This window comes from Mytilus galloprovincialis, chromosome 2 (assembly GCF_965363235.1).
Source record: "Mytilus galloprovincialis chromosome 2, xbMytGall1.hap1.1, whole genome shotgun sequence".
Classification (NCBI taxonomy): domain Eukaryota; kingdom Metazoa; phylum Mollusca; class Bivalvia; order Mytilida; family Mytilidae; genus Mytilus; species Mytilus galloprovincialis.
Genome location: NC_134839.1, coordinates 69806536 through 69818823, shown reverse-complemented (window position 1 = coordinate 69818823; position 12288 = coordinate 69806536). Strand labels below are relative to the sequence as shown.

The 12288-nt window shown below is 31.8% G+C and overlaps 1 protein-coding gene across 3 annotated transcripts in view; it reads left to right on the top strand.

Annotated features, from left to right (window-relative positions):
- The window catches only part of LOC143064274 (carboxyl-terminal PDZ ligand of neuronal nitric oxide synthase protein-like), a 93170-nt gene that overhangs the window by 42051 nt on the left and 38831 nt on the right, over positions 1-12288 (top strand). For all 3 annotated transcript variants that reach the window (XR_012975211.1, XM_076237009.1, XM_076237010.1), the window contains one exon: positions 842-934. Coding sequence is in view for 2 of the 3 variants with exons in the window: in XM_076237009.1 (XP_076093124.1) it covers positions 842-934 (93 nt within the window). In the remaining variant the exon portion in view is untranslated. The remainder of the gene's footprint in view (positions 1-841; positions 935-12288) is intronic.

Below are 12288 nucleotides of genomic sequence, written 5' to 3'. Positions count from 1 at the left end.
ACAAAACAATGATTTAATCTCACTATTCGAAAGGGGATTAACTACAAGTAACAACACATTCTGAAGCAGAAGAAGTTCTTCTGAAGAACATGTGTAACTTAAGCATGAAATTGATAACATATTGATTTGAACCATGGTCCTGGAATAGGTTCATATCATGGTCCAGGAAGATGGTCATGACTGTATAGACTTTTACCCACCTGTAAAAAGTGCATTCAGGCAACAATTAGACTTAATTGAATTACATGGTACATTTTATACATTGTTTCTTGATGTCTAATTTGTTCTGTGTAATCTAATGTTTATGATTGGTACTTTGTCTCTTTATGGTTTATTTATATTTTTCATCAGTCTGATGTATCTCAGTCATCTTAAACTAATGCAGCATGGATGTCAATATGAAGATTACCTAAAAAAATGAAAAAAACTAGAATGTGATTGAGTAACCATCATTGTCTTCTCTGGGTAAAATAAAAAGAAGTACAACAACAACATTCAAGAAAACTTTAATTGACACATTTAGTTCTCTCTTCAAAGTAAGATACTTGATGAAGATGGTTAATTCATTTTCAAAGCTAGCAAAAAAAGTAGTTAACATTTAATATGGATAAACAATAAGACCCTCAAAATTCAGGAAAGAACGCATAATCATTTTCTGTAGTATAAGTGATTGTTTTTGTGAAGGAGTAAGAACCCTGGTAAGTAATTTGATGAAAGTTTTTGTGTTTAGAACAACCATAGTTTATGTCTTGTTTTGTTATATGTGTATTTGGGTTGCTGTCTCATCAAATTATACCCCATTTTTTCCTTACATTTAAATGTGTTTTTTTTATATTTTCAGTATGAATACAAGTCTAAAGGTATAAAGAAGAAGAAAGTATGTCTGACTATTTCTGTGGAGGGAATTAAAGTATTATTGTGCAAGAAAAGACCAGTAAGTGTTTAATAAAAAACTGTCTTTCATTATTTTTTTAAAACTAGAATTAGGAGATGGCCAATGAGACATTGATCAACCAAAGTTCAAAAAAGTGGATGTAAGCAATTAAAGGCAACTGTATGGCCTTCAACAATGAGAAAAAACTCATACTATATAGACGGCTATAACTAAGCCAACCTCAGAAATTCCTGTCCCCAAACTTATGGTCTGAATATGAACTTTTCCATAAATTGATTTGATTTTAATAGTTGCAAGAGAAATTGTTTGATAATACAGATCAGTGGTGATTACCTCTTTGTAAAGACTAACTGTTATGTATGAAAGAAACTGCTAGCAACCAAATACACTCCTGTAAAATAGATATCATAGTTTGATGATTTTGACATGTTAACAATATATCAGTTGTCAAGTTTGTGTCTTGTATAGTGTGTGGGGAACTCTTGAAATATAGTGCAGGCTATATTGGAATCTCAATGTTCTGCCTTCATGACCATCCCACAATTATTGCTATGACACTTCTCAGGACAATTGTACAGATTTACTAAATGCTTAAAAGTAGTGATGATATGTAATCTGTACTTTCTTCTTTTATGTTGAGAAAAAAAGTTTTTAGAAACACATGAGTACTAAGTATTTGTTCAGAAGTTTGAAGGTCATGAGTTGTTGTGTGTGAGAGCTTTCCTCCATAATTTTGTTCTTTTGGTAATTATACAGATGGTACTTACATCAGTTTTCTAAACATTGTGCATTGTTTTCTTTTGGAAGCTGAGATTATCTGAGAGTGGATGCAACAAAACTGTATCCCCTCACCTCTGTAAAGGACAATGACCTTGACTTTATACTCTCTGACCCTAAACTAAAGGATTTTATGCTACATCAGATATATGAAATGAAAAAATTTGATTGGCATGAATTGTTATGCATTATTTATTTGTTTTCAATAAAAAATACAGATAATTGTATTATTAGTGGTTCCTTTTCCATAACAGAACATTAAGTAATCAATCTATATATATATAATTTGTAATTTATGAATTTAGAGAAACCATAACAGAATGTACAAATACTGTAAACTATGCAAGTCATTGATATTTATCCAACAAGAAGCATAATATACAGGAGTTATGGTAATCCCTTAGGAGAAAGATTGAAATGAATTATTCAGTGTCAATAAATGAATAAGTTGCAGTAAATTGACTCCATGCATGTCCCATGAGGCTTGCTTTATTACAGTTCAATGCAGGGACTTTTATTGACTATAGGTCTTATAACATTATCTAGAGATAGAAGTATTCTGCAACACAAATAGAAAATTTTGATTATGTAATCCAATTGTTTGTCAGACCAGAAATGTGTGAAATAAGACATCAAAGGCTAGATATGAATAATTCTCTTTAGAATGACTCTCTGTCTGATGATTCTTTCTATTAAGCTTTTAGGGTTTTAAGAGAAATTAACTTATAAAGATGAAATAACACAATGTAAAATTGAATAAAGTATATACAGATAAGGAGATATGGTATGATGGCCCATGAGACATCTATGCACCAAAGACAAAAGACAAGGATGTGAAAAACTATAAGCTGTGGTACATTACTTTCAATAATGAGCATACCATAAAGTAAGCTTAAAAAGTATTTATTGCGTTATATGAGTTATGAAAAAAACCTGGTGCAGATGAAATAAGCTTTATAAGCTAATCTTGTTCTTCTTTCAATCAAATTTTAGCTGATGCTCTTAATTCAATATTTTCAGGATGAACCAATTTGAAACATACATTTTTGTCCCCTGCACACATTGTAGGGGGATATAGAAATACAAGGCATCCACCTAGTCTTGCAAGTGCTCTCACATAAATAATTCTTGCCAGATTTTTATAAAACATATATCATAGGTTTATATAAGGGATGTCTTTACAAGAATGAAACCAGTACTGATCATTTATTTTTTAAAGAGTCATGCCCCTTGGAAATATTGATTATAAGGACATTGCCTTGCCTTGTGAGCACTTTAATGTGTTTAATTCTTACCAGATTTTTATGAAATTTATAATTAGGTTAATATCATCAATGTCTCGGACAATACGGAAATCAGTGCTGATCAATTATTTTTAAAAGAGTCATGCCCCTTGGAAATATTGATTACATTAAAAATTTTATTTCACGCCATTTTTAGCGCTCATGTGTGTACAATTCTTGGAAATATTAACTATAATGGAAAAAGCATTGCATTTGCTCTCAGTGGCCGATCAAGAACTTTTCCTAAAGGGGGGGGGGGCTGACTGAACTAAGGGGGGGCCCGCTCCAGTCATGCTTCAATGATTCCCTATATAATCAACCAAATTTTTTCCACGAACGGGGGGCTCTGCCCCCCATGAACTCCCCCATGACTCCCCCTGGATCCACCTATGGCTTGGAAGCCTTAATTTCACGATGATATGTATGAAAAGTTTTAAAGAATAAAAACAAAGTGTTTTTATTTTGTAATTGCCTGGCACATCAGATACTGGTAGATAAAGATATATGCAACACTGGGGTCACTGGAATTTTGTTCTTGAATAATTGCATGGCATAGTAGTTTATCAATCATTTTTATTTTTTCCTGTTATGATTACAGGCTTTAACATAATTTGACATACATTTGCAGTGTGAAAAGCTTTGAAATACTTTATAAACTGTGTGTTTCGTCACCAATGTTATTAAGGTAGACATGATATTCATGCAGAGGGGAATAATATCTTTTGTTCAATGTCACATGGGATAGTCTCAACAAATCAAATATTTATTTAACTATCAATATTTACATACATTGGAATAATCTATAAAATCAGATCTGTTTTTAGTAGTACATTGATAATAAAAAACATGACTGCCAGAGACAATTCCACTCTTAAGTCCAAGAAAGACAAAAAACATTCCCACCACACTCCCACTGTAGCTAAAAGTAATATGATCAATTTTACTTTGCACATGTCTCACCCTGTCACATTCTATATTTGCTAGTTTCTAGTCAAGAGCCTGTAATACAATGGTTTTTGTTGTTGTCTGTCTGCCTTATTTGAATTTCATTTATTCTTTTTAGAATAAATCAGGGCAAAGTTTTTCTCTTATGAATTGATTCTAGTCTTGTATGCCGGGCCTTAGATATTTTTCTACCTGTGCATGATATATATGTTGGTTTTGTTCATTCTGGAAGACTGTATGGTTGTAACACAATTGTGTTTCATATGGTGACCTATAGGTTCAAAGCATCTCTGTATTTCTTTTTTTATTAGACACTGGCTATTGTTGACAAAAGGCATTTTCCCTGATGTGCCATGCAATTTCTTTAGAGCATAGTAACAGTTAAAAACAATATAAGACTTTGATGGAATTGAACATTTTCAAAAGAACTGGGTTGATCAAAATCATCACTTTAAGTTGTGTAGGAATTCAGGATAAGATTGACATATTTAGCTTGAAGATCATTCTTTTTGATGACAAAGGACTCTGGTTTAATATGTATGCTATATGTTGAAAATATGCTAGGTTGTCTTTTTATACCTGCAGTCAAATTAATAAACTTGACCTTTATTAATTTGACTGCAGGTATATAACCATCATGTTTACTCTAATTTTGATTAACACTCTGCCTTTTAAAAATATGTTAAACCTGTGCATGAATTAATAATATACATGTAGGTTTTGTTCATTCTGGAAGCCTGTAGGGTGACCTATAGATTTAAAGCATCTATATTTCTCTTTATGGCCCCGCCACTAAGTGGTCGGGACATATAGTTTTACCCTTGTCCGTAATTCCAAAATTCTGTAATTCCAAAATTCGTCATTCCGTCATTCGGCAACAAACCATTTTATATGCATTTTTTTTCTAAACGCCTTCAGATATTGGGCTGATTTTTTGGTATGTGAGTTAACCATGATGAGTTACAGATCAAGTTTAAGTTTTGTTCCGCTCAGCTAATTTTTGCCGAAATTACAGGGTATAGACTTTGATAAATTGTTGAAATTCACAGTTCTTATTCATATTTCGCCTTTGGTCTCAAGTAATGAATTAGCGTAACTTCTCTATGAGGGGTGAAGCTTACATGTAATATCTCTGTTTAAAGAAACAAACTATAACCATCAGACCATAGATGGCCAGTGACCTTGACCCTAGTATATAAACACCTGTTCCATGATAACTTGTCATAATTTAAAGCAAGTTTGTGTCAACCATAAAACCCATTGGAAAAGGGTTGGTCTGACTGATAATCCCTAGGGTGGGAATTAATTACTTTCGAGCCTCAGGCTCATATTCTAAGAATGACCTTCATCCTGCACATCTAAGATATGCTTGGATGAAGGAACATTATACAGACTAAACGCTTTCAGATATTGGGCTGATTTTTGGTATGTGAGTTACTTATGATGAGTTACAGATCAAGTTTAAGTTTTGTTCCTCTCTGTTTATTTTTGCCAAAATTAAGGGTTTACAACTTTGAAAATTGTTGAAAATCACAGTTATACAGACTTTTTTTCTATACGCCTCCACATTTTGAGCTGATTTTTGATATGTGAGACTACCATCATGTTTGTGTCCACATGTGTTATTGAAATTGCAGATTTTTCAACTTTTTGAGACGGGGCCATTCGTGTCGCTTTGACACATCTAGTTTTTATTAGACTCTGGCCATTGTTAACAAAAGGCATTGCACCTGATGTGCCATGCAAATTCGTGTGATCATTCCCCACTAAAAAGGTATATTACTTTTAAGATGAAATTTTTAACCTTGAAGGTCATTTTTATGCCCCACTTTTAATATTTTGGTTCACTTAGGGGCTTATGTATTTCGTTTGTCCAGTGGTCTGTTTGTCCATTCCTCTGTCTGTCTGTCCTGCTCCTGGTTTCAGTTTAAACTTTTTTATGTCGCTTACACTTTGTATACCCCTTTTTAATAAACAACACTAAATATTGCTCCATTTTGAAACATTTTTATTCCACTTAAGTGAAAAATATTTATGACTTTTTTGTCTGAAGAAAACACTTAAATCAAATGATGGAAATGTAATCAAATACCCTCAAGAGTTAGCTTCCATCTTAAAGGGATCACTTGTAGCTTATATAGCGTAATTCTAATGTAAATTCTTACATAAAACTTGATAAAATTGAATATTTTTTGTTGCATTTCCCGATTTTATGAGGAAACACAACAGAAAATGTAATTAATCTTGTTACAAGAGATTGGTTTACAATCAATATTTAATGTAATAAAATTGACTGTTATTTAATCGTGTGTTTTATAGGTTACATCCATGTATAATCTTTGTTTGAATAATCTATTGTAGCACAGAGTAAATACATGCTGTAATATTGATGAGAATTCAGGCAAGAAGTGATACATTAATTAGATTGTCTTCTTCATTATGATTTTATTTAATTTGAAAATGAGAGAGTAGTTGTTGTAATTTTAGTTATTGACAAATGAAAAAGTGTAGATTGTTTGATTTTACGCAGTATAATATAGTCTACCACAAGTAAGGAAAAGATGAGCATGGAATTTTCATTGTAAAAACAGTCTACATATATTGAGGACAAAGAAATTGAAAGGGGAGAGTTGTAATCTTTCTCTGAAATGACAAAAAACTATAAATGAAATCCAGATTATGTTACAGTTAATACTTAAGTGTGTACATATTTATAGGTACTGATGTCCTTATATCTGTTTAATTGTTTTTGAGTTATTTCTACAGAAAAATACATTTTCCCCAATTTTATTGCATATGTTTTGCTGATATTTAAAAAAAGCCCAGAACTATAGGAGCTAGGTTAAAAGAGAAAAATGCCAAGATGATCAGCATGACAGGATCTCTATCTACTCTGAAAATTTGACAATTGGTTATGATAAATAATGCGGACTAAAAGGATGCAAATAATACTCTTGCTGAAGATAAAAGCTGTAGTAAACACTCTGTTATTGCATCTTTGTTGCTTCACTATTAATATTTTATTTTAAATAAGTATTTATAAAGTTATCAAGTTTTTTGTCAGGCCTGCAACATTTTGTACAGGAAGAAATATTTTAGCAATAATATACCCATTGGTGTCAATAACTATGTTCTTTGTGGCTTCACCATTAAGGTACAGTCTGTGTTTAATCATTTTTAGACATCAATAGCTTTATCAAATCTTGGAATTTTATGAAATTGGAAAGAAAATTTCAGATTACTGATAAATAGACATAGTTTTTTTTTCCACAGCTAATATTCTGATTTAATCTAAAGTAAAGTTTTTCAGACATTAATAACTTTGTCAAACCTTCATGGAATTTTATCAATTTTTGTCGAGCCTGCAACTTTTGTTGCAGAAAGCTCGACATAGGGATAGTGATCTTTGGGCGGCGGTGTTAGCTCAGTTCTTAAAAGCTTTATATTTTAGAAGGTAAAAGACCTGGATGCTTCATACTTTGTATATAGATGCTTCATGTTACGAAGTTTCCGTCAGTCACATGTCCAATGTCCTTGACCTCATTTTCATGGTTCAGTAAGCACTTGAAAAAAAAGTTCAAATTTTTTGCAATGTTGATTTCTCTCTTATTATAAGTAATAGGATAACTATATTTGATATGTGTGTACCTTGCAAGGTCCTCATGTCTGTCTGACAGTTTTCACTTGACCTCAACCTTATTTCATGGATCAGTGAACAAGGTTAAGTTTTGGTGGTCAAGTCCATATCTCAGATACTATAAGCAATAGGGCTAGTATATTTGGTGTATGGAAGGACTGTAAGGTGTACATGTCCAACTGGCAGGTGTCATCTGACCTTGACCTCATTTTCATGGTTCAGTGGTTATAGTTAAATTTTTGTGTTTTGGTCTGTTTTTCTCATACTATATGCAATAGGTCTACTATATTTGTTGTATGGAATGATTGTAAGGTGTACATGTCTAGCGGGCAGATGTCATGTGACCTTGACCTCATTTTCATGGTTCAGTGGTCAAAGTTAAGTTTTTGAGTTTTGGTCTTTTTATTTAATACTATATGCCATAGGTCATCTATATTTGGTGTATGGAAATATTTTTTATGATCTTTATGTCAGTCGCTCAGGTTTTCAACTATATATGTTGTATAGAAGCATTGTTAGCTGTACATGTCTGCCTGGCATAGTTCATCTGACCTTGACCTCATTTTCAAGGTTCATTGGTCTTTGTTTAGTTATCTTGGTTAATGTTAAGTTTATGTGACAGTTGTAATAAAGCTTAGGTTTATACTTAGGACTATCAACATAATATCAATGATTTGTATAGAAGGCGAGACATTTCAGCGTGTGCACTCTTGTTTCTTTTTCTATGATTGAAAGACAGTAATCTGCTTAATTTTAAAAAATATATATTTATTTTGCATTTGTGTTTTTTTACTGATAAACAAACAAATAGTTTTTTTGGCAGATAGTATTAGATACATTCTAAGGTTTAAATTTTCAGAAATAAATAGCTTTGTCAAACCTTCATATATTTTTTTTATCAAATTTAGACAGAATCTTTTGTAAGGTCAAAAGGCAGTATTCTCAGTAAGTGAAATTGTAAAAATAATTTATACTTCACCTAAAAAACAAAAGTTTTTTTGGCAGTTAACATGGACATACAGTGTTAAGTTAAAGTTTATTAGACTTCAAATGACTTTGGTGAAAATTTAGGAAATTTTGTTAAAAGTTTTTTTTTATTATAAAGAGATAATGTCTGAATCAAATTAATGTATAAATATTTTAATTTTCACCCATATTTTATTGATAATTGAACTTAGTTTGTTTAAACTTATAACAGTGTCAAGGATAACATTTTTAAAACATCAATGAATTTATTAAATGTTCTTAGAATGTTTTGAAACTTTGGAAATGAGCCTTTTCAACAGATTAAGAAATAGCATTTGAAGAAAAAAGTTAGATTTTCGTTGTTTTTTTTTGTACTTTAGTGATAAATGTACTTAGTTTTTGTCAATCAACATCACCATTTTACACTGACAGCAGCAATCACAGGCGAGACAAAGGGTTTAGAGGAACTCTTTAATTTTTTTTATATTTTAAAAAAGATGCTGACTAATCAGTCAAAATCTTGAAGATCATTTCTTCTATTGAGTTGTAATCCTAGACATATATAGTACTTGTGTAACCTCATTAATGACCTTTAACAAAGCGTCACCATCAATAGATATAAAATAGATTGAATATACCATCACTGTCGAACTTGTCGGCTAAATACAAATTTGATCTAATATAAGAAAAAGCAACTGAGATGGACAATGATCAATATGTAATCAAACTGAATTGGTGATTATTAAATCTCACGTTTCATGCTTCTGGGTAACAGCGTCTTATTGCCAATTGTGTAAGATGTAGATGTTGAAGTAAATAAATAGCCAGATATTTGCCCAATTATGTCTAATGATTTACTTCTGGTAGAAATCTCCTAGTGTTGGTAATAATTCAAGTGTCTGTATTATGGTATAATATGAAAATGCTGATTGAGGTTATTTGTTCATATTCACAAAAACTGGTATATTATGTATTTGCTTTTTGTTGGCTCTTTACATATTTGCCAAACCAAGAATTCTGAAAAGCTTTAAAAAAAACTTTGAAATTAAACAAAAATATTTTAAAGGTTTTATTGTGTGGTGCCTTGATAAGTTTAACGGTGACTTACATTTTGTTCATATACTGCAAACAAAGTTTTTTGGGGGGATATATGGGAATCATACTGTCCATCTGCATACCTGTCAACCTCTGAAAATGAAAAGTCAGGTCATGACCTGCATTGAGAAAAAAAATCTCAGGTCATAACGCGTACGACATTTTGCGGGCTCAATTGAAGAACAAAAATATGTTTACATATAATTTATATAGTCAATATGTATATAAAACAGTTAGAACATGTATACAAGTTTATTTCAGACTATTGTTATATTCCATAGTAGCAGACTTGGCATTCTTTAAAAGAACTGCACTTGGTTTCAGTTCATAGCAATGCAAATGTGTATTCATTTTACAAGAAAGAAGAGCACACAGTGTATCCTTATTAAGATCAGCCCTAAACTCTGTAGCTATTTTCTTTACTAAAGAAAATGCCCTCTCACTGTCTGCATTGCTGTTTGGCAAAAAACAGTAATGTTTTAGCAAGTTTTGACAAAACAAAAAATCTTGGCTTGTTAAGAAAAATGTCATGCAACTTGGACATTTCTCCCCAAAATGTACCAATGTCAGTTTCAGGGGAAGTTCATCTAATGGGGTCAACTGATAGTCACTGAACTCATCTTGTAGCTTGTTGAAAATATCGTTACGTAGCTCAGGTAAACAAGTCCTACATTTTGACTTTTGGTTACATTGAAAAAGACCGATAAAACCGAAGGTCGTATTACTTCTAAATACCGGAAACAATTCCGGTCAGAAATCCGGGTGAAACGGGTAATGTTAGAAATTCCCGGGACCCGCCGGGTAAAGAAAAACTCCCGGGTGAGAGGTGAAAATAACGGGTGTCACCCGCAAAAAACGGGTGAGTTGACAGGTATGGAATCTGTCTGTCAGTGTTCAGTGTAAGCATAATTTCACCTAAACTCTGGATGGATATTAATGAAACTTTACACAGATGTAGAAAACTATATGAGGATGTGCTTTAAGAAATATTCTCATGATCCTAATTGGTGAAAGGGGAGATAATCTGATCCTTTTGTTGATGGGGAAATAACCTGATCCTAATTGTAAAAGGGGAGATAATCCAACTGACTTATGTACTTCAATATTGCAATATTGTATTTGATAAAATTCTCTTTAAAGGTTATCTCCATTTGGATTCTCCATAGATGATCAGATAAGTCCATGAAAAAAATGTGCTATTTTTACCTATGTTAAAGTTTAGATTCCTGAAATCTATCACACAATCAATTTGAACCAAAGTACCTAATTTAAAGTTAAATGCAATAATTCTCATATCTGCCCTTGGTGCAGATGAGTGGTTAAAACAATATCAAAATGGTTTTTTTTCAAAGATAACAATATAAGAATCACTAAAATGACATAAGGGTATACACTAATAACCAAATGACACCTTGAATCTAAGACAGACAAATAGAATTAGTCCAGATTCCATAGACATATAGATTAACATGAAAACTGTTTAATTTGATGTTTTATATTTTTTCCTGTGAATACGGCAAATGGACCTCATTAAAGCTATAAAAAAGTGGTTTATATATAAGTGTCTGTCTTTACAAATCAATTTGTTTTTTAAAAGAGGATTAGAGAAAAGTTCAACCCTCTCAATAAGTATGTAAAAAGATCAGTCAATTCTAGGAAATATTTTTGAAGTAGTTGTATTGTATTTTTAATTGAAATAAGTTGTTACAATTTTAAATTGATTGTGGTGATGCTAGATTATAAACATATATCAATAAAAAGAAGCCAAAAGAAAATGATCTGAAAGATGTGTGGATTTCTGTAAAAAGGTCTTGGTTTTCCACACAAAAATGTTACATCTAAAAAACTTTAAGAAATGTGGTTTGAATCTAATATAAAAATAACAATATGTCATATGATTACCAATGAGACATAATCTCTGCACCAGAGACTAAATGACGTAAAAGTGATCAACTATAGGTCACTGTATTGCCTTCAACAATAGACAGCAACCAGACAAATGTAGAACAATTCAAATGAGAAAATGGCCTTTTAAATTTTAATAATATACAAAACAATTAACAAAAAAAATATGATATATAGCAACAAACAACAACCACTGAATTACAGGCTTCTTATTGGGGACAGGCACATATACAATGCAGCTGGGTAATCCATGTTTGCTGGTGCTTAATGGCCCTAACCCTTCTCATACCTGGAACAGCACAACATGAGAACAAACTACAAAAATCAATTGGGATAACCTCATCAGATTGATCAAAAGCACAAAAACAACTTACAATAACTCTTAAGACACAAAGAACAGATCTGAATTACTGAAAGCTAGTTCAAAGCCAATAATGACAACAACAAATAATTCCTGTATCGTAAAAAAAAAATCTTATATACTCTGTCCAACATCTAATGGATTTAGTGTAAAGACATTGTTAACAGTCTGAGCAAAAGCATCACCCTGTGCAATGCCAAAATATAGGTATGGACAGAATGTTGATCTGTAAATGTTCAGGTATTTAGAAATGATCTTTAGTTTGGTTTTAGATCATTGATAAACAAGTTGCTTTCTTTAAAAAAAAGAAAAGCAATACATGAACCTAAGACCGCTGACTGCGGGGTCACCAAAAGATTGTTGCTGAATTTGTGTTTGCTTTTGAATTGAAATAATTGACTGTGAAAAGAAAGTATATATTTCT